Raw genomic sequence first — 20204 nt, 5'->3', positions numbered from 1 at the left:
CCAGAGACTTCAATTCCAATGCCCAAGTATTAGGCACTACTGAGACTTTTGAAGAAGTCCAGCACCCAGGGATTTATTCTGGGGAGTGCTAAGGAAGCACATGGGTTTGCTGCCAACAGAACACTGAAACTCATCTGAAGAACAAAATATGTATTTGTTGCACCATCAGGTGGACACCCTAGACCCGCATTATCCATCTTCTTTGGCCTTCCCAGGTGTGCGGACCGGTTTCCCTGGCTTTCCAGGTGAGCACCCTCAGGCAGTGAGGGCCCATGATTTGCCTGAGGCTGTGGTGTGGGATTGAAAGGAACCAGCACCAGCTCTCTAGGGTCTCATTTGCAACTGGAAAAAACTGGAGTGCCTGTCCTGAAATCCTGCAATAGTATACACGTGTGAGGCACTGGGTGTGGACTTCTGTTCCATTTTAAAATGAAAGTGAAAAGCACACCTTAATTTAATACTTCTCAGCGGGTACTACGCTCCAACCCCACAGGAAAGTCCTGGGAATACAGAGATGATAGTGAGGTGAGATGGGTCCTGCCTTCAAGGAGCCCACAGTTTCCAGGGAGACAAGACACTGTGGAAGGCGTTAGAAATGAGATCTGAATGAAGTGCTTGTGGAACCCAGCAGTGAGAAGATATTTGCCTCCACAGGACCGGGAAAGTGGTGAAAATAAACTCACTGAAGTTAGGCAAGCAACACACTACCTATACTGTCACCCACCAGTCCTGTTATTAAATGACAGCCACATCTTTTTAAGATTTGCTGGTCAAAGCAAAGGTCCCACCTGGCAGCCAGAGACCCCAGGGTGCCTCAGATCTCGCGTATGGTCTGCAAAGGCCCCAAGAAGCTCACATGCACAAGAGGTCCAGCTTTCCTGTCCCCAGCCCAACTCAGCCCAGCCTCCCAAAAGCTTTCTACTCCCATTCTCCCCACCCTGGCTCCTACCTTCCTTGCTGCCCCTAATTTTCTGAGGTCATCCCTGGCCGCCTCCAATCCTTCCTCTTTCTGCCTCCAGTGTGTGCTGGACTCCGGCGAGCGCCTAAGCAGAGCTGCTTATTCTGCTGCTGCCGCTGCTCACAGGCATCTCCCCAGACCCTCCTGTTCGGCTCCAAGGCCTTTCCTGTGGGTTGTGGCACATGCAGAAAAAGCACATCAAGCCTGGCTACGTGTTCCCAGGAGACTATGTGCTGTGCTGACCACAGTCGGAACCCCAAACGAAGGATGAAGGTCAGGCGCTCAGGGACACGGTGTGGGGGCCTCTGCCCTATTTCCACAGGGCAGTACGTGAGAGCCCAGAACAGACGCTGGCTCCCTGCCTGGGCATCCGGGGCTATCTGCAAACTCCTAAAACTGTATTTTATCTACAGCTCAATTGGCTTCCTCTTTGATAACAAGATGTTTTCTTGCATTTGTCCTAGACAGACAGGCGTTATTCCAATGACTACAGCGATGTATTACGAAGCATTCGTATAGTTTATAACGTTTCCCTTATGAAGGCTACTGCCTCTTACATTACTATAATTTCTATGGGCCAATCTTTAAATAAATGCTACATGTGTTGCCACATCGCTTGTTTCAAGTGACCCGATTCAAAGGTGATATAAATGGGATATTTCCTCTCTTCATCAGGATAGTTGTCTAGAATCTTGCTAATGACGACATAAGCTGAGTGACAGCGGACCCCCCAAAGGCCTTCTAGGAGTTTTACTGACCACTCCAGCTAAAGGAGTGAGGTTTAATTGGTGACACCAGACCAGCGGGGAGAACACTGGCATGACAAAGAATTCGATTAGAAAAGCATAAGGGAAACACCAAGGAGTTTAGGTCCTTTTCAGCCCTGCCTTGATCTGACTTACTTCCTGCCCTGTTTAGAACTGTATGAAAACAACTGCCACCAGAGCCCTCCGAATATCAGACATACAATCAGGTGTCACAGCTGAGTTTCAGAAGGGGGATTCCTTTAACGAAGCTGAAAATGTGATGATAAAAAGGAACCATTTTCATAGTTATATCAAGCCCTTGTTTTTGCAATTCACACCCAGGTTGCCTTTGCATTGCTCTTAAATGCCTGATGAAGCACCATTTTGCAAGATGGGAATCTCTCCAAAGGCAGTGTAATAATCCAGGACCTTGCCACCAGCAGCATGGGTTGGGGGGGGGGTCACCTGGAAAATGCTGACTCCGAGTTCCTCTGCACCTCCTGAATCAGGACCATTAAGTGAACAGGTGACTCGTACGGACGTTAGTGGGTAGGAAACACCCCTCTCTAGTGAAGAACAGCCTTGGTCTGAGAAATATCCATGGACCCAGGCTCTGCTCAACCAGTGATAAGTGATCTTTGGCAAGTCATTTTTCTGTGTTTTAATTTTTCCTTCTCTAATGGGAATCATTTGTCTCTACCCAATTAACAGTAGAGAAGTGAAGACAGCAAAATTGCAATCAAATACGTCAAATGCACAAATAAGTTCCAAAATGTTACAAAAAGTATATGTACAAGTGGAAAGGACAAATATTCTCCAATACTGATAGTGGTGGCATTTTAATTTTCCTGCTGCTGGAGAATGAGCATTCTCTACAGTTGGCTTGACACCGGGGCTCCTTCAACTGGCCCTCATTCCACAAGTAATTCTCCAAGTTACTTTGAGTAAAAACCCTCAAGGAGACAATTCAATTTCCAAATGTAAATTCCAACAACATATAGAGGGAACACTATCGCTACCAGTCCCCCGGTGAGAAATGAGGTTTTCTACAAAATGTGATTGCCTTTGACATTGTTGCCATTCCTGTGAAGTGGTTTTTCAATGTTAAAAGAAGCTGCTTCTATTGGGAAGGGATTTGTTCATGTAAAGTTGAAAGTTTACGCTTGTTATGCATGAGTTCGAGGGAAGGAAGACAGAAACGATGTGGAAAGACATGGATGTTCAATGTCATGTGGTTTTGAAGGGCTTCTTTCTGACCCTTAATTATGATCTGTCATTTATACAGAATATAGGGTTCTTGCCACATGTGAGCATCAAATGTGGACCCACTGATGTCTTCCCCATGCATATCCCCTTCACCTTAAAATACTTCCTGCCATCAGTGAGTGAATTCATCCCCCAAGGAACTGAGTCTACAGGATTCAGGATTTGATTTTGTGCGGAGCAGCAAATTCAAATTCTAGATATTCTGCTATGAAGGCAAAGATTATGATAGTCAAACACTATCAGCTTTCTATAGGCAAAAACATGTAGGTGAAATCCTTCTAGAGAATGAACGCTCTACACATGATTTTCTCTATTTGATTTTATTTGATTTATAAGAACACATTGATAGGAGCCCTTCCTTGTAGCATTAAAACTAAATTATGGATATTCAACCATTAATTCCATTGAGGCTGACTTGTTTGTTTTTAACTTTCAGAAGACTTTGATATTTAGACAACACAGAATCAAATGATCTGGAATCCTAATTGTGCTGGATTAGAGTTGAACACACTTTCATGGTCAGAACTGTGATACTTCTACTGGGTTTATCAACTCCTCCACAAAAAGATTTATAACAAGGGCCAATTGTTGTTCTGCAAAACCCTGCCGTATCCCAAAGGACCCGGGCAGATGGTAAAGGGGACTGCAGAGAAGTCACCTGGCCGATGGGAGGGAATTGGCCATTGTCCGGGCTCCATGACCTTGGACAGGGCACCTTTTCTCTCTGGGTCCCAGTTTCTTCATGCATAAAATGGGTAGAACTGGATTATTCTTTAAAACCCAAATTTCACAGTTTAAAAGCAACTGGGGCCAGTTGCAGTGGCTTATGCCACTGCACTTTGTAATCCCAGCACTTCGGATGGCCGAGGCAGGAAAGTCACTTGAGCCCAAGAGTTTGAGACCGGCCTGGGCAACAAGGGAGACCTTGTCTCTTCCAAAAAAAAAAAAAAAAAATTAGTCAAGCATGGTAACGCACACCTGTAGTCTTAACTTTACTCAGGAGGCTGAGGTGGGAGGATCGCCTGGGCCCAGCAGGTCAAGGCTGCAGTGAACCGAGATCACGCTACTGTACTTCAGTCTGGGCGACAGAGCGAGACTCTTTCTCAAAAAAACAAAAACTGGCCGGGCGCGGTGGCTCAAGCCTGTAATCCCAGCACTTTGGGAGGCCGAGACAGGCGGATCACGAGGTCAGGAGATCGAGACTATCCTGGCTAACACGGTGAAACCCCGTCTCTACTAAAAAATACAAAAAACTAGCCGGGCGAGGTGGCGGCGCCTGTAGTCCCAGCTACTCGGGAGGCTGAGGCAGGAGAATGGCGTGAACCCGGGAGGCGGAGCTTGCAGTGAGCTGAGATCCGGCCACTGCACTCCAGCCTGGGCGACAGAGCGAGACTCCGTCTCAAAAAAACAACAAAAAAACAAAAACAAAAATAGAACTTGAGTCTTCTCATTCACAAGGGCCAGAGACTGGTGCAGGCTCCTTCCAGCTCTAGGTTTCTCTGGCAACCATGGACCTCCAGGGTTTCATCATCTAGAGCAATCTCTCTTCTAAGGACACCATTCCTTACCCACGTTTCAACATCTCCCGCCAACCACAGAAACCATCCATTTGATCATTCTAAGACCCTGTTCGGTTCTTTAGGTGCCGAGGATAAGACACAATAATTTTATGAGGATTTTTCTGAGCTCTAGGCATAAATCCATCTTTCACATTAGATGCTACCACCTGTGTGCAGGATATTTTAAGTATTTTAATTTCATATCATTTCAAAGCCACCATCAGAGAGTGCTCCTCAAGGGAAATTTTGGCTTGGGGTGGAGGCACATGTTCAAATTTCTGTACTTAGGCCAGGTATGGTGGCTCATGCCTGTAATCCCAGCACTTTGGGAGGCCGAAGTGGGAGGACTGCTTGAGCCCAGGAGTTCGAGACCAGCCTGGGCAATATGGTAAACCCTCATTTCTACTAAAAAAAAAAAAAAAATTAGCCATGCATGGTGATGCACACCTGTAGTCCCAGATATTCAGGAGACTTAGGTGGGAGGATGGCTTAAACCAGGGAGGTTAAGGTTGCAATAAGCCATGATTGTACCACTGCACTCCAGCCTGGGTGACAGCTGAGATCTTGTCTCAAAAACAAACAAACAAACAAAAAAGTCTGCCCAGTGCTTCTCAGCATACACGAAAACGTACTGGTTTTCCCCAAACTCTGCTCACCATGATACTTACCCTACGGTTTGAGGGCACCCCAACATGATTCCTGAGGACAGTCAAGCCTCCTGGGATGCAGTGAGCTAGCACCGATGGGCCGGTCTACAATGGGCAAGAATAGACTCGAGGACAGTGTGGACCACAAGGCCCCGTTAGTCTTGCCACTGTGTCACACTAGCTACTCAGCTAGGGAAGGAATTAAACAGGATTCAAGCAGACATAATTGAAATATGTACTTTTTTGACTTCCTGTGAATATCAACTACTACGAAGAATCACTTGATCTGACACATATTATTAAAATGTTGTGTTTTGTATAACTGTTTTTTTTTTTGTTTTTTTTTTTTTGCCAATGTTCCATAGTTGGTTCATGGTAACAGCAATAAGGTTCTCATGCCAAGCATTCCTCCTTTTACAGGAGGGATAGCATGATGCTATAAGCCTAGGAAAAATAAAATTCAAAGTTTAAAATGAAAAAAAAAAAAATGGAATAAGACCTACTATTTGATAGCACAACAGGGTGACTATAAACAATAACTCTACATTTTAAAATAACTGAGTGTAGCTGGATTGTTTGCAACTCAATGGATAAAGGCTTTAGGAGGCAGATACCCCATTCTCTATGATGTGCTATTTCACATCACATGCCTGTTTCAAGACATCTCATGTACCCCATAAATACATACACCTTCCAGATGCCCACAAAATTTAAAAATAGAAAAAAAATGAAAAAGTTTAAAGCGACCACACCAACCGTATTGATAATCCAGTTTAAAGCGACCACACCAACCCGTACTGATAATCCAGTTTTGTATTTTGACTTTTGAAATATGATCATAAACATTTAATGCTGGGCCATAACTAGGAAATTAGTTACTGAACATCTAACTTTCAACAAAAAAAGTCCACGAAGTTTACATAGATAATTCTTGTGTTTAACTAATAAAATATTTAATAAAACGAGAGGAGAAAGTGTAGAGAAGAAAATTATGAATTCATCAAATCAGGCCATTTTGCATCCAGATTGCATTCAGAAAACTTATTTAACACCTAGGAGATTGTTATCCAAAGTTGATAGTGCCTGGTCTTTTTTTCATTGTTTTCGTTCTGAAAGCTGTGCATTACTCATCTATTTTTACAGAAATCTGAAATACAGTATTTATCCCATATGTCCACATGGTAAAGTAATCAAGAAAAATATTTTCAGTGCTTAGCACCCCCACCCCAATTTAAAGGAAACCCTGACTGTAGTAAATTCGTGCTAATTGAGAACTCCGGGGAAGGGGTTAAAACATTACCCAGGTACAAGTCGGGTGGCTATTATAAATGTTACCCAAATAAAAGCCAGAAACAGGAAGCCAAAAACCAGGTCCCTAAGGCAGGCATGTGTCTTAAATGATATCATTTGTCAAGTTTCCAGCATCTTGTGGTGGTGAACACAAAAAGAAGGTCTGTGTTGTACTGAGGACATTACATCCTCATTAGCTGGAATGTTCCACAAGTACATAACGCAGGATTTTCATTTTAATAAGAAGCAGCTACTTGTCACTGCACTTTCATTAGATAAACACAGAATGTAATACTAATGACCATTTACAGAGACTCTATCCTACTCCTGAGGTACTTCATCCAGATGAAATCATATGACAATTTATAGAATATATGATGCAAAACTTCCTTCATTTCTTTGCAAACTATTCCCTGAAATTTTTTTTTTTAATGAAGTCAGTTAACAGCAGTAGTCATCATCAAAGGAACCCCTAAATGACACAGCTGGTATTTTCTGCCTGCAAAACAAGTTTGAACGAATAGCATTTGGCTCTTTAGAAGTCATAACCAAATGGTAACAGATCACTGGGACTCCTCAGTTTCTCAGAGGCAAGCTCCTTCCACCCTGCCCGGCCGGTGACCTTAAGCCCTACATGCAGAGAAGTCCACACTGAGAAATAATTTACCCATTGGGATTGTTCCACCCCGGCCCCTTCTCTAAAACAAAGACTGACAATTGCCCTGAATTATGGATGTACTTTTTGTGATATGTATTACAGTTCACAAGAAAGGTGTTGAGACCATCGTACCATTTCACCTCCCATTAGAGGCTGGTCTTGAACAATAATCCCAGAAGATGAAACTGATGCTGAACTATGACCCTCAATTTACAAATCATTTTTCAAAAGAATAAAAAAAAAGTTTAAACATATTTTTGGCATTATCTGAATGGGCGGAATCTTTCATGCTTGTTTTCTAAGAATAAGTGAAAACAGCATGCAGTGCACTTTCTTAGTTTGTGGAAAGAGAGAACATGAGGTTTTCAGATTATATTTTATTTCAATCCTGGGTGTTTGAATTTTATTTTTACATAGCTGAATTTAGTATATTCCCTCAAAACATAATAAATTTCTATTCTGTAGCTTAAGGGATCCATCAGTTAAAATGTTGGTCTTTCATCTTTATTACCCTCCCATTAAAATGAAAGAAACCGAGACTCACTTCAGTTTCGAAGAAGCAATTTAATTGGTAATGCCCTTAGTCCCCAAGTCTTTACAAAGGGAGAAAGTACATTATTGCTTAGATTTCACACATCTATCTGCATAAGAGGCAACTAAGCCTTTTGGACACCGACTATGTTAAATTTAATAATATTCTTTGATTAGATTATTTTATTACAACATTTTTCCATTACCAGTCATTTCCTGTGCACAGTTACATTCATAAAACCTGCTCCCCCCCTCCTTTGTTTGTTTGTGAATGTAAAAGCGAGGCAAAGTCTCTTTCCGTGTTGCTGTGGCTGTTAGGTCTGAAAGGGACGGATGAATAACTAAGCACCACACTGGACAGGCTTTCCTAGTCCTCTGCACCAGTAACCCTTTGCTATAATGAGGACACAAAGAGCCTCGCATCAGGCCGCTACCCTTCTTCATAACTCAAAAGCGTCACAGTGGCAATAGCCTCTAGTGCTATTTGTCTTTAGTGCAGTTGTGACACTTCGGCATGATCCATAATTTGGCAGCTATTTACCGTGACATTTCCCTTCAGTGCAGCCATAACATTCAGTGAAGCCATTATTTGGTTCCATTTACCATATAAATTGTATTGTTGTGCATGCATGCTAGCAGCTACATTAGGTACCTGAAAATGAGTAAATCTTGTAAAATACATACTAACAGCTATTCAGCAGTAGGATTTCCTTGTTCCTGAGATGGAAGGAAAGAAAAATTAAATACGGTCCCCAACTTTCCTAGAGCATCTTTAATTGCGTCCATATTTATTGAGCAGGTTAGATACACCTAAACCAAAGACTTTGAAAAATAATCTGGTGGGCTTCACCTTCAATTAGAAGGGCACCGTGGGGTTTCTGCGCAATGGTGACAGCGGCAGCAGTCTTCAGGGCACTAAAGGTTAAGCGGGAGGCCGATGAGCCACAGGGTGATTCAGAAAAGAGGGTGCAGGTTTTGCTGCTTTTCCCGTGTGGTCAGTGGGTGAATGTGGGACATCAGGCTGTAGTGCTAAGGAGCATCTCATTCCACCAGAACACGTGGAGAGGGAAACAGGAATGCAGAATGAGTGGCTGCTGTTCTGTTCCCAGAATCAGAGGTAACATATAGCTTCTAGTTTGAAAGCCTCTAAGGAAAAGCAAATGTATTCTTCCTTGAGATGACTGAGGTCCCTACAGTGCACAGGGCGATGGGACATGCCGTACCTCGGGCATCGCAGCACACTGTTATTAAGGCCTTGCGGTGTGCCTAGACAGCGTTTCCCTCCTGGGGCCCGTGTTTTGTGGCGAACCCTCACTGTGAATGGAGCGCATACTTTTCTCTTTCCTGTGCCTATATTAATTTTAAGTCCCCCTAATCTCTGTGGTTTCCCTTTCCAAAACCTACTTTCTGTCTATGTAAGTTTTCAACATTAATTTGCTGCTTCAGAGGAAAGAGAACATTTCCATTTCACATGTGCCTTACCAGGGTGATGGTAGATAAAAGCCATTACGTGCTACTTCTTCAAAACACATCTCTGTTCACAGAATCATTTTTCTAATAACAAAATCAAATTTGGGAGGAAATTCCCCCACATGTCCATTTAGATAGTTGGTTAGTGATTTATAGAAAAAAAAAGGAGCATTTCCTGAGGATACAGATTCTGAAAATATATGGCTGGCTTTTGCTACACTTCTCACTCATGAACTGCTTATGAGCGTAAGACCAAATTCTCCCAAAGCAAGGATTCTTTGGGGAACCACTTTCAAAACTGATTTTAAAATCTGATCAAGCTGAAGACATAATGACTCGATCAGATCTGGCATCAGGAATGAATTTAGTTCCCTGGAACAACAAAATCTGGAACGAGACCATCCATGACTAAAGAATTGAATGTAAGCGTTTTCCCTCTTAGCCATGGAGGGAAGTTTTATTAGCACTTTTTTCCCCCCAAGGGAAGAGGAGGAGGAGGAGGTGGAGGAGACAGACCTATTCATTAACACCTTACTTTTGTTTTAAGAAATATTATATCCATTACCAACTAAAAATAAATTGATTTGAGTAATTCTGAGACATAAAGTGCCCATTTTCTTTCTCCCTTGATTTATGTCATTGTTCTGTTTTTACAGCTTACTGTTGACAGAGTGAGGTAATTCAACTACAATTTTTCCAGTGTTTTTTCCCATGTACATATAATTGACAGCACGGAATATGGACTCCAGGCCAGTAAACCTGCCCTCTGGAGACATATCTCCAAGGTCCACCTCACAAACCAGGTCTCCACTAGCACACATCTCAAGCAAGTGCCCCATGGCTGCTTGATACTTAGAAAGGTAATGGTTCAGGAAGAAGCCCTGCACGCTGGCAGATTTCTTGAGCAGTTTGGCTGGCAACGTTCCTGCTTTCACAGGCGAAAGGCCAGTAGGAGTTTGGTAGCCAGAGATGAACCCTATTACTATCAAGCGCCCTTTGGTAGCCAGGGCGTCTACAGCCAAGTCAAACATGGCTCCCCCAACAGATTCATAGACCACATCGACGCCTTCAGGGTACTCCTGCTTAAGGACGGTACCTACGGGTTCAGTTTTATAGTTGATAGGACGATCACAGCCAACAGATTTCAGAAAAGCAGACTTTTCATCAGAAGAGCAGGTTCCAATTACATGGCACTTTGCCTTCTTTGAAAGCTGCACGGCAAACTGGCCCGTTCCCCCAGCTGCTGCTGTCACCAAAACTTTTTTCCCTTCCGACAGTTCTCCGAGCTCTTTCAGGCTGATGTATGCGGTGGTGCCACTTACCAGCAGGGTAAGATACTCGGGTTTCACTGAGGGCACTGGAGTTGCAATGTTGGCAGGCACAACTGTGTACTCAGCAAAAGAACCAGGTGCCATGTAAGCCACAGCTTGGCCAACTGTGTATCTGGCACTAGCAGAGAGGCCTAGGGCCACCACCTCCCCAATGCCTTCGAAACCTACGTCAAAGGGAGGCTTAACTGAGGGGTCATAGCGGCCTGCTGAATAGTTGATGTCAGATGCGTTAACACCAACAAATCTAAAAGAAAACAAACAAACAAATATATTACGATGGGTTTTTTGTTAGGCACTTAGATTCTGCTTAGAGAAATTCCTCTAGTTCTGGCTACTGTGGAGGGGTTGCTAAGCTATACAATCTGATCGAATTTGAGAAAATTAGTCCTGCTGCCCAGATAAAAAAAAGAAATTACACAAGTATTAGTTCAACATGCTTTGTACTCAGTTTTTGGCATATTTTATCCTGTCATCAGTTTAGAAATAATTTCATATCATTTTAAATGGCAAGTTGTTTTTTTCACATGCCATTTATTTGTTTTCTTTCAAAAGTAGAAATAAGCAAAAAAAAAAAAAAAAAAAAAAAAGAAAAAAGAGTCAGGAAGTTCTCATTATATATAAACTTCATTGGAGCTGTGAGTTGGAAATTAATTGGCCTCTTAACAAAGATGTTAAAAACAACACTGGGATAAAATATATTCAAAGAAGTAGACTTGTATTGATTCTGGCAACAATTTAACACTTAAGATAATAATAGTAATGACAATGATATTATTAAAGATTGATGGAATGTACAAGGTCACTGGTTGCTACATGTTCCTGCAGGGGTTGTTTGAAGCACTGTTAGAGTGGCTGTCGCAAATTTTCTTTCTGATGTAACTACATCCAGTGTGAAAATACGCATTTTGATTAATCGAACGAAAATTGGGTAGAGCGATTTTTATGAAACATTCAACATTTCACAGTCCTTTTCAGATGAAAAGGAAAGCAAATCGTCACTATATTTTTCCTCAACAAGAAGCAGAGACATAACTTGATTAATACCAGATGATTATTTTCATTTTGGTATCCAGAGTCAATTTAATTGCGAGGCCAGTATTTTTCCCAGCCTTTTTCATCTCAGTATACCTCATAACAAAAATATCCTGATACATAGGAGGAAAAAAGCCATCTACTAAGAATGTCAGGAGGTGGCTTAGACACATAACGGAAGACCCTAAAAATGTCATTTCCACCTGTAATCGAATGAAAAGGTAATAGTAACTGGTGGCAGGAGGAAAGCTGTTAAGTAGGTCATTTTGAAGGAATTCACTTTTAACTTAATAAACCAAAACTGCCCTGTATGCGATACACTTTCACTGTGATATAGATAATACTCTGCGCTTATAAAGGCTCACTTATGATCATCCCCCGTGTATCTACAGGACAGAAAAGTCTCTGTATATTGCAGAAATAAGAACACGGGGAGCAACTGCTTTCTGTCATGTCAAGCTGCATTCAGACGCCAGCACACCACACAGCCTCAATAACACCCCACACAATTCCATACCCATAGAAGATACACAATCACAAGAAGAGGGGAGGATGAGTTTTGCTGGTTTCTCATTTGGCATTTAATATCAAGATGCCTATGTTCTAATTTTTTTTTCTTTTCCTACATTCTATTTTCAGAGAAGGGAAAATGAACCTGCCATCTTTCCTTTAAATTTACATAATTTTCAAGGCCTGGCGTTTTAAAAAGGGCCCACTTTCCGGGAGCTTGCTTCTGGACTTCACAGCAGCAGCCCAGGGCAGAGCCAGCTGGAGCCGTCTCCGTGCCTCTGCCTTAGGCTGTAAAGCAAACTCCAGGAAAGGTGCCCATGGGGGTGGAAGTGGCGGCAGGGTTTGCTCTGGAGGTGGGGGGACAGGAGCCGACCCACTGCCAGTTGTGTTCTGTGCAATCCTTTGCCCATGATTAACCCTTCCCACGCCCTTCATCCCTCCCGGCTTGTCCCCCTGGTGTCTCCGCAGTCCCAAAGGCAGTGGCCGCTCCTCTGCAGGGAGACCTCGCCTTGGGCTCGGAGGGACTCCCGGGCGGCCAGCCCCTCTGCGACGGCAGCCCTCGGAGTCCTCCCCACCTCGGAATGGGCACGCCCTGGGGGCTCTGCAGGAGGAAAATGCAACTCCCCCTCTCCCCGCCCCAGGCTGTGGTTTGCCACTTCCTGGGAAGAGGTGGAGAGATGCAGCAGGACGCACACCGGAGCAGCCTGGGGAGCGCGCACACGCGCTGGACCCGGTTAGCAGAGGCCAAGTTTGGGAGGGGGGAGTGGGGCTCTGCTGGGAGCTGGGGTGGCTGCAGCCAGCCAGCGGCTGCTTGAGTTTGCCAGGGGGCTTTGCTTGAAAAACCACACCAAACATCGTAGTTATTCGCAAGGGCAAGCGCTGGAGCGGTGGCAGCAGACGAGCGGGGCCCGTGTGCCCGTCCAGGCTCCGTCCGTCCAACTCCCTCTCCCTCAGAAGTGCCTGCCGCCGCAGTCCTCAGCTCCAGCCGTGCAGTCCTGCGGCCTCCCCACCGCCACCACGGAGGGGGGATCATTGACCCCAACTCCAGGGCGGGCCGGGACCGCGCAGGCCGGGCGCCGCGGTAGAGCGGAGGCTCCTCAGGCCTGCGACCATGACCTCGGCCTCTCCTGGCCGGGCAGCAGCCCCCGGCAGGCGCGCCCAGTCGGTGCCCTTCGTCCCAGCGCTGGCCGCGCAGCTCCTCCTGGGTGGACAAGTTCTCTCCGAGTCCCGCACACGCGGCGCGCCGGAGCGCAGTGGCCGCCAGACAGGGCCCGCCGGCGGCTTGACCATGACCTTGGCCTCGCAGGCACCCCCATTTCTCACCCTCGCTCTCCCGCCCTGCCGTCTTCTAAACTGCGTCGTCGTCGGTGAAGGAGGCTTAGGCTGGCTGACGGCAAGCGCCCGCGGTGGGTCGGTTGGCTCCTCGCACCGCGCTCTCTCCCTGGTCTCCCTGCCCCCGGTTCGCTGACCCCACCTCCACAGGGATCCCCTTTTTGACACGGCTTCGCACCCGCGGCTGTTGGGGACCCTCCACAGCCCGGGACCCGCCAGAGTCCTTACCTCTGCGTGAGCGTCCGCAGCTCGCGCCTTCTGCTCCACCAGAAACAAGTTCAAGCGCAGCCGGCGCGAAGCGAACGGGGGCTTGGGACGCGGAGCAGGGGCGGAAGGGCCAGGGAGCCACAGAAAGACAAGAAAGACACGCTGGGAAGGATGCGAGCATTTGGAGACCCTCCCTGTAACCCCCTTTAATTAAAAATATGTGCATGCAATGAGTGCAGGATTCCAGTAATCCGACGGGAGGACCCACTTGAGACTAAAATCCAGGAATCCCAGGAAAAAAGAATAGGACCGGCGCAGGCATTCTCCAAATCTATACCCTTCTAGAATCACCAGCTTATATGTACTAAAAAGTGCTAAACTCCCTCGTCTTGTTCACTGAGAAAGAGAGCGATCCTGCGGAGGGGAGGGGAACGCTTTCCTCTGATCAAAAACCAAAGGCGAGGATTCAAGTCCAGAGTAAAAGCCTTCAATACTGGGAGACAAAACAAAGTCGCCCAAACCAGACCTGCCTTAAGAAAAAAAAAAAAAAGAAAGAAAAAAAAGAAAAGGAAAAGAAAGGAAAAAAAGAGAAATAAACGAAGAAGGAAAAGAAAGACAAGAAAAAAAAAAGTGTGTGTGTGTGTGTAGGGGGGAATCTCAGCCTGGAGAGTCAGCACAAAATACTGTTCCCCTCCCGTAAGCAACAAACCGTTCATCAAAAACGCCTTCCCCATCCCCCACCTTCCCTTAGCCATTCCTACAAACTCTTTGCTCCATTATCTTACACTTGAGCAGAAAATCGTTAGAAATATTTGGAAACGAAATAATCTGTCACCTTCTTACGAAAAAAGCTAAAAATAGTGCGTAAACTGACTTAACCTGGGGGTGTCTCTTTTTCTTTTCTGAAGACTGAGCGTAGAGGGGGAGATGGGAAGTTGTTCTCGGATACACAAAACAGTAAGGTAAGAACTGGATAAAGGACCATCAATTATACATTCTATAGGGATTTTATACACCCCTTCTTACATCTTTTCTAAATAGTAAACTTTATTTCCTAAATCAATGTCTAGCTTACAAGCACATCCCTCCCTGTGAATGAAGAATTTGTATTTTCTGCTAAGATGCAATGAAATGTGCAAATGGTTCACTGAAAAAAAAAAAAAAAAAAGAGTACAATTAAAACCTCCAAACATCTTTCCAAACAAGTGAATTTAAGCTTACTCAATTCACTCTAGAGTGGATTTTATGATGATAAAAATGAGAAGCACTTGCATAAAATTTAAAGCAATTAACATTGCTTAGGGGAGATTTGGTCTAGGATTAAAATGAACTAACATGCAGTGAATTATTAAGCCTCTATTCTTAAAAAATTCGGTAAAATGTTACATCCACTGACACTGTTTGCAAGAATACAGGATCTTCCTACAAAGTGGTGGTGGGAGCAGATTTTCCAACAGAGTAGGGAAAGGGGGAGGCAAAGATTCCATCCCCTCCCAACTCAAAAGAAAACTGGCCCCATTCTTTTCCGTTAAGGATTCAAGGAAGAAACTAGAGGTCAGGTTGTTCATATGGAGATACTATTTACATTAAAGGGATTCTTGGCATGTGTGCAGGGAAAAAAGAAGCATGGATTTTACAGTTGAGCACACTGAGGAGCTCCAAACATGGGAGTCTGCACTCCCGCGCTCTGACTACAGAATTCAGGGATCCACCTGTCTCCCGCCCCGGGACCAACCCTGGTGATCCAGCGCAGGCAGTGCCTAGGCACCCTGGCTCTGCCTCTCTCCCCAGGGAAGAACTTGCCCTTTGGGGAAGGGGAAAGGGAGGGGTCCCAGGGCAGAAGTAAGCCTGAAGGAAGAGGAATCACAGGAGGAAAAAACCCCACAGAGCTGATTAACACTCCCAGATAGAGAGGCCCAGGAGACCCAGCGCAGCCCGGCAGGAGCCCTCTCCACCTCTCCACCGAAGGCGGGTGGTCCCACCAGGCTGTGGCTTATAGTTCTCTAACGTCCCACCTTCCCCCTGCCCCTCCTCGCTCAGTCGCCTCCTCCCCATATCACACTATTTTCAAAAGGAATTTTATTCACAAACGTGTGTGTGTTTATACTAGTGTTTGCAGTCAAGAATATACTTTATCAGAGGGAGAAAAAGGGAAAAACCTTGTGTGGAACTTCTTGCCCGTCAAAGTTTGTTGGGAAATCTTTTCAGTCTGGTGTCATTTCAACTTCTAGCAAATCACTCGTGCGTTTTGTGTGCTCCCCGTGAAAACACACTCAAGCCCTTCTTTTTAGCTGGGCTGTGTGCACGCTCTCAACAGCACTGGCATTTCATCCCATAATGAATCAATCCTCTACTGTGTCCACAGCCAATGCAAACATTTTCAAGGATCCCTACACACTCCCCTTTAAGCCATTCCAGACCAGTCCCCCACCCCCGCCTCCACACAATCCCACCCATGGTTCAAATCATTCTTCGCAAAAGGTTTCCAAAAGTTTTATACCCTGATCAGCATTCTTCCATACTACAGTCATGTTAGGAAGGCTAATAGGAATCTCGAAAATGGACAGATTAAATGCTACACCAAGCTACTTAGGAAGGGTACATTTTGTCCTTCAGTCCGTGCATGGGACTTTGCGGTACTTTCTAGCACAGAATTTACAAAAAAGTTACAGTCAGAACTTACTCCTCCCCTTCGATATTATTATTCAACTTGAAACATGCAGCACTGTAACCATTTCGATGGGACTTTGCAGGCCTCTGCAGAGGGCAGAGAGGAGCGCCTTGCCAGCCAAGTCGGGCAGCCAGGGACCCACGGAGCAGAGACCCAAGGGGGCATGGCTCCGATACAGAGTGAGGTCCGTTTCCTCCCTGTTGCTTCGCCAGTTACTGAAGATGAGTGAGGCGGAAACACACTACGGTGGGGAGCGTGGGGGGTGGAAGAGCCAGAAGGTCTCGCAACAACCCGGTGTCACCTGAATGTCTGCAAAACGTGCCAGCAAGGGCAGCCATGCCCCCACCTCGACCCTGGCCCAGCTGCCCAGGACACCCGCCACGCGGGGGTCGTTACACTCAGGGGACAGACAACAGTCACGCTGCACTGACAACACTCAGACAACACCGGCGAGGTGCACACCCACACACCCAACAACAGGCTCCGCCACTGCCAGGCGGCTGCCAACCTGGAGGGAACAGGGAAAGCCAGCCGGGTCCCAGCCTCCTTCCTCCAAAGCACGTTTACCTAAACGTCGTAGTTTGCGTCCAGGCTGCTCCCGCTCCACCCTAAAGATTATGTCAACGCAGGAACTGTGGGTGCGCGCAGGCGGGCCGGCGGGGAGCCTCCCCTTCTGGGTCCCGTCGGTTTTATTTCGGGAGCGGGAGGGGGAGGAGGGAGGGCTGGAGGAGGGGAGGGGAATCCCAAATTAAAATAACCCTCAGTTATGAGGACGTTCGGTGGCATCGGATATTCACACCAGCAACAGTCACATCACATTCTCCTTCGCCAGATGGCGGCGGGTTCAACTTCCCGGGATCTCGCAAAGTCAGGCTGTGCGCCCGAGCGCGCGCCGGAGTGTGGGCACGCGGGCGGGCTGGGGACGGCTGGAGCGGCGCTGCGCGAGCCGGGGACGAGGACAGGGTCGTGGGGCGGGAGGGCGCCGGGCTCACCGGTTCCGGACGAGGAGGTCTCCGTCCCCGGGGAGAGGCACCGGGCAGTCCCGGCTCAGGGTGACGGCCTCGCGGAAGTTGGGGCTCAGCCGGGTCACCACCAGCTTCTGCATGGCTCGGGGAATGGCGGAGCCCTGGAAGTCCAGGAAGTGGCGGGCGTAGGACATGTCCACGATGGCCCGGGTCCCGGAGGACGCCAGCCGCAGCATGGCCCGCGCCTCCATCCGCTCTCTGCGCCGACGCTGGCCGGGGTCGGGCCCCGCCCGGGCCGCTCGGCTCGCTGTGCTCTGCTCGGCTAGGGCGGGCGGGTCCGCCCCTCCTCCGGCCGGCGCCCTCCCCCTGGCTCCCCCCTCTTCCCCGCGTCGCCAGCTCCCGCTCCCGCTCCCCCCGCCTCCCCGGCGCCGGCGCAGCCCCCGCGAACCCGGGCGCACCACCCCGGGTGTCCCGGCCTGGGGACCGCTGTCGCCCCGGCCGCTGCTCCTTTAATCTTTTTGTTTTGGTTTGAATCTGCTCGGCGCAGACTGGCCAAGGATCCTCTCCGCCCTCCCCCTTCCTCCTGGCGCGGGAGAGGCACCGGATATCCCCACCCTCCTTGGGCTCTAAAAGCCGGATTTGACTCCTCTTGGGCAAGGGGCGGGGGGGGGGGCGGCGGGCAAGGGGGGACGGGGAACTCGTGCGTCCCACGATCGTCCGCGGCCCCGAGCCGGCGGCAACCCCGGGCGTCCCCGGAGCGGCGCGGCGGCCGGCGCAGGCGCCTCCCCTTCCCGTGCGAAGCGTTCACTTCCTTGCAAGGTGGTACGAATCAACCCCGAGCGCGGCCCGGGCGGCGGGGCACGACCGGGGGCCCCGGGCTGGGCGGGGAGCCCCTGCTGCCGCCGCCGCACGCGCACCCGCACCGACTGCGGGGCGGGGAAAAGTCCAGTGCCTCCCGCGCCCCAGGCTGGTGGCTTCCTGTCCCCGGAACGCCTTGCCCGTGCCTTCTGTCCACGGTCTGTCCCATGCAAGTTGCACGAACTAAGCCATTTTATTTATTTTGGCCTAGATTTCATGTTTTTCCATGAACGTTTTAAGTAGCTCTACAAGACTGTTACAGGTTTCCCACTGGGAGAGAACACACATATTGAAAACCAGAAGGCCAAACTCCCAGAGCACAGACACATTTTAAAGTTCTAGGTGGGAATGCCGAGAGACCTAACTGAATTGGAGACGTTGCACTGATGTGTGAGGACCTCATTTTCGAACACAGCTAGAAAGATCTGTCGTTCCATCGTGTCCGTTTTCTCCCTACTGGCGTGCATTGACCAAGTATCAATTCACTTTTCATAGAGAGGCCAAATTAAATATTTCCACACTTTTCTGTGATGAACTAAGTCCATCTTTAAATTTTATTTATATTGTAAATTTTAATTTTAAAAATCTATTACTTTTCGGTTACCCACTAATTACCAAAATATAAAAGCCACTCTGGGCTCCTCCCCAGCCAAAGCTAACCCCTAACCTGAGATTGCAAAAGCGACACAGGTATTTTTTCCCCCCCAAATGTAGGACATGCTTCACACAAGGGTAGTTTGGATGCACGTGGTTGAGTGTGTATGAATGTGCAAGTGTGTGTATGTGTATGTGTGTGTGTTGGGGGGGACTAACAGGTTTTAAAATCTGCAGGAACTAATGTCTACTTAACTTAGAATATATGGGTTTTACCCGGTATCAGCCAGTGGATTACAATAACAACACTGAATGTCTTCCTCCAATGTACAGTCTTTTATGTTATGCTGTATTAAGATTTCTTTTTTTTTTTTGTCATATTGTTTAGCTCCGAAAAAAAGAAAACAAAGCAATTAAAAAGATTGACAGGTATGGTTTGTGAGAGACCTATTTGTAATTGTCAGGGTGACGTTGGCGAGAGGAGGAGGAGTAAAATCTGAAGCAGGAAAAGCAGCTCGATGTGTCTGTCTATCAGTTGAGACTGTCTGAAAGCTCTGCGATCCGAATGTGTGTTATATTTCACTGAAAAGAGGAGAGAGCGAGAGTGCATCTCCCTCTCTCCCAGGAGTTTGGGGGGGGGAACAGTCCACGCTCATCTCGCCCACCCAGTGAATGTCTGCTCTTCACCCCCTTTGCACACACTCTCCGGGTTGTTATTGCCTTTTTTTTTTTTCTTGGAGGGGGGGTGCTTTTTGTGTATTTTTCAAATTTTTTTCTGTTGGAAGATCAAGACCGGCCAAAAATCCATGATCAAAATGTGTTTGCATTAGATTTCGCATTGGAAGAAGCGGCGATCCTGGCGGCCAAGCCCCCCGGGGGGAAGCGCGGGGCACCAAGTGGCGCTCCGGCGGGGTGACACTGTTTGATCTGTGACTGTTTGGAAGGTGGAGCGGCGCCTGACATCTCCCCCCGGCGCATGTATGTACGGGGGCTTCACTCCTCTGTCTTGTTTGCTTTCTTCCTCTTAGACTAAGTGCGGGGAGAAAAAGGACAGCCTGGATCGGCCTCGCTGGCGCACAATGAGAAAGCTGCGACCCGCGCACTAAAAACACTCGCCGCGACCCCCAAACAGCGAGGAGAGAGGGGGAGAGAAAGTTGCGCTCGGCGACTCTCGGCTCGCGGAAGAAGGCGCAGGGGAGCGCCCGGAGCGGCGCGCCCGGAGGAGCGCCCGCCCAGCAGCAGCGCGGCGGCGGGGAGGCGGCAGCATGGAGCGCGGGCCGCGGGCCGGCCCGCCGAGCGCCCGCCGCTGCGCCCGCGGCCCGCGCCGGGGATGACTCCGGGCTCGGCGCCCAGGCCCCGCGCGCTCCGCCCGCAGCCCGGCGGCCGGGACGCGGCCCGCGCGGCCGCCGCCGCCGCCTCCTGAGCGGCCCCGGGCGCGGCGGTCCATGCGAGCGGCTCCCCGCGGTCCGCGGCGCGCCCGGAGCCCGGAGCCCGCGGGGACGAGGCTAAAGTTGGGCGCGCCGCGGAGTTGCGCCCGCGCCCGGGGCCCCGCGTCCCCGCGCCCCGCGAACTCCGGCGG

The 20204-nt window shown here is 48.0% G+C and overlaps 2 protein-coding genes across 4 annotated transcripts in view; one reads left to right on the top strand and one right to left on the bottom strand.

Moving 5' to 3' along the window:
* Nucleotides 1-7668: 7668 nt before the first annotated feature.
* Nucleotides 7669-17505, bottom strand: PTGR3 (prostaglandin reductase 3). 2 transcript variants are annotated; one of them, XM_011754063.2, is made up of 2 exons: nt 17201-17505; nt 7669-10700 (listed from the first exon to the last, which is right to left on the bottom strand). In XM_011754063.2, exons 1-2 carry the CDS (start codon nt 17422-17424, stop codon nt 9776-9778), a joined length of 1149 nt encoding a protein of 382 aa, XP_011752365.2. In that variant the 5' UTR covers nt 17425-17505; the 3' UTR covers nt 7669-9775. The 2 variants fall into 2 exon arrangements, with proteins under 2 accessions (XP_011752365.2, XP_024650999.2); XM_024795231.2 differs by lacking the exon at nt 17201-17505 and adding an exon at nt 16776-17159.
* Nucleotides 17506-18697: 1192 nt separating this feature from the next.
* The window catches only part of LOC105489321 (teashirt zinc finger homeobox 1), an 80275-nt gene continuing 78768 nt past the window's right edge, over nt 18698-20204 (top strand). The window contains exon 1 of one of the 2 annotated variants that reach the window (XM_011754062.2): nt 18698-19603. The gene's annotated coding sequence lies outside the window, so the exon portion shown is untranslated. Of the gene's footprint in view, nt 19604-20123 lie in introns of those variants that run through there. The other variant, XM_011754060.3, reaches the window with a different exon arrangement.

The sequence above is a fragment of the Macaca nemestrina genome, chromosome 19 (genome assembly GCF_043159975.1).
Source record: "Macaca nemestrina isolate mMacNem1 chromosome 19, mMacNem.hap1, whole genome shotgun sequence".
NCBI classification, from domain to species: domain Eukaryota; kingdom Metazoa; phylum Chordata; class Mammalia; order Primates; family Cercopithecidae; genus Macaca; species Macaca nemestrina.
Note: the sequence above shows the minus strand (reverse complement) of the source record. Positions and strands in the feature narration are given on the sequence as shown.

Bases quoted from the DNA above. Each gene is read 5' to 3' on its own strand.
- PTGR3 (XM_011754063.2), bottom strand. From the start codon at position 17,424: ATGGAGGCGCGGGCCATGCTGCGGCTGGCGTCCTCCGGGACCCGGGCC. The intron at 10,701-17,200 runs GTGAGCCCGGCG...GTTTTCTTTTAG, and splicing joins GACCTCCTCGTCCGGAACCG to ATTTGTTGGTGTTAACGCAT.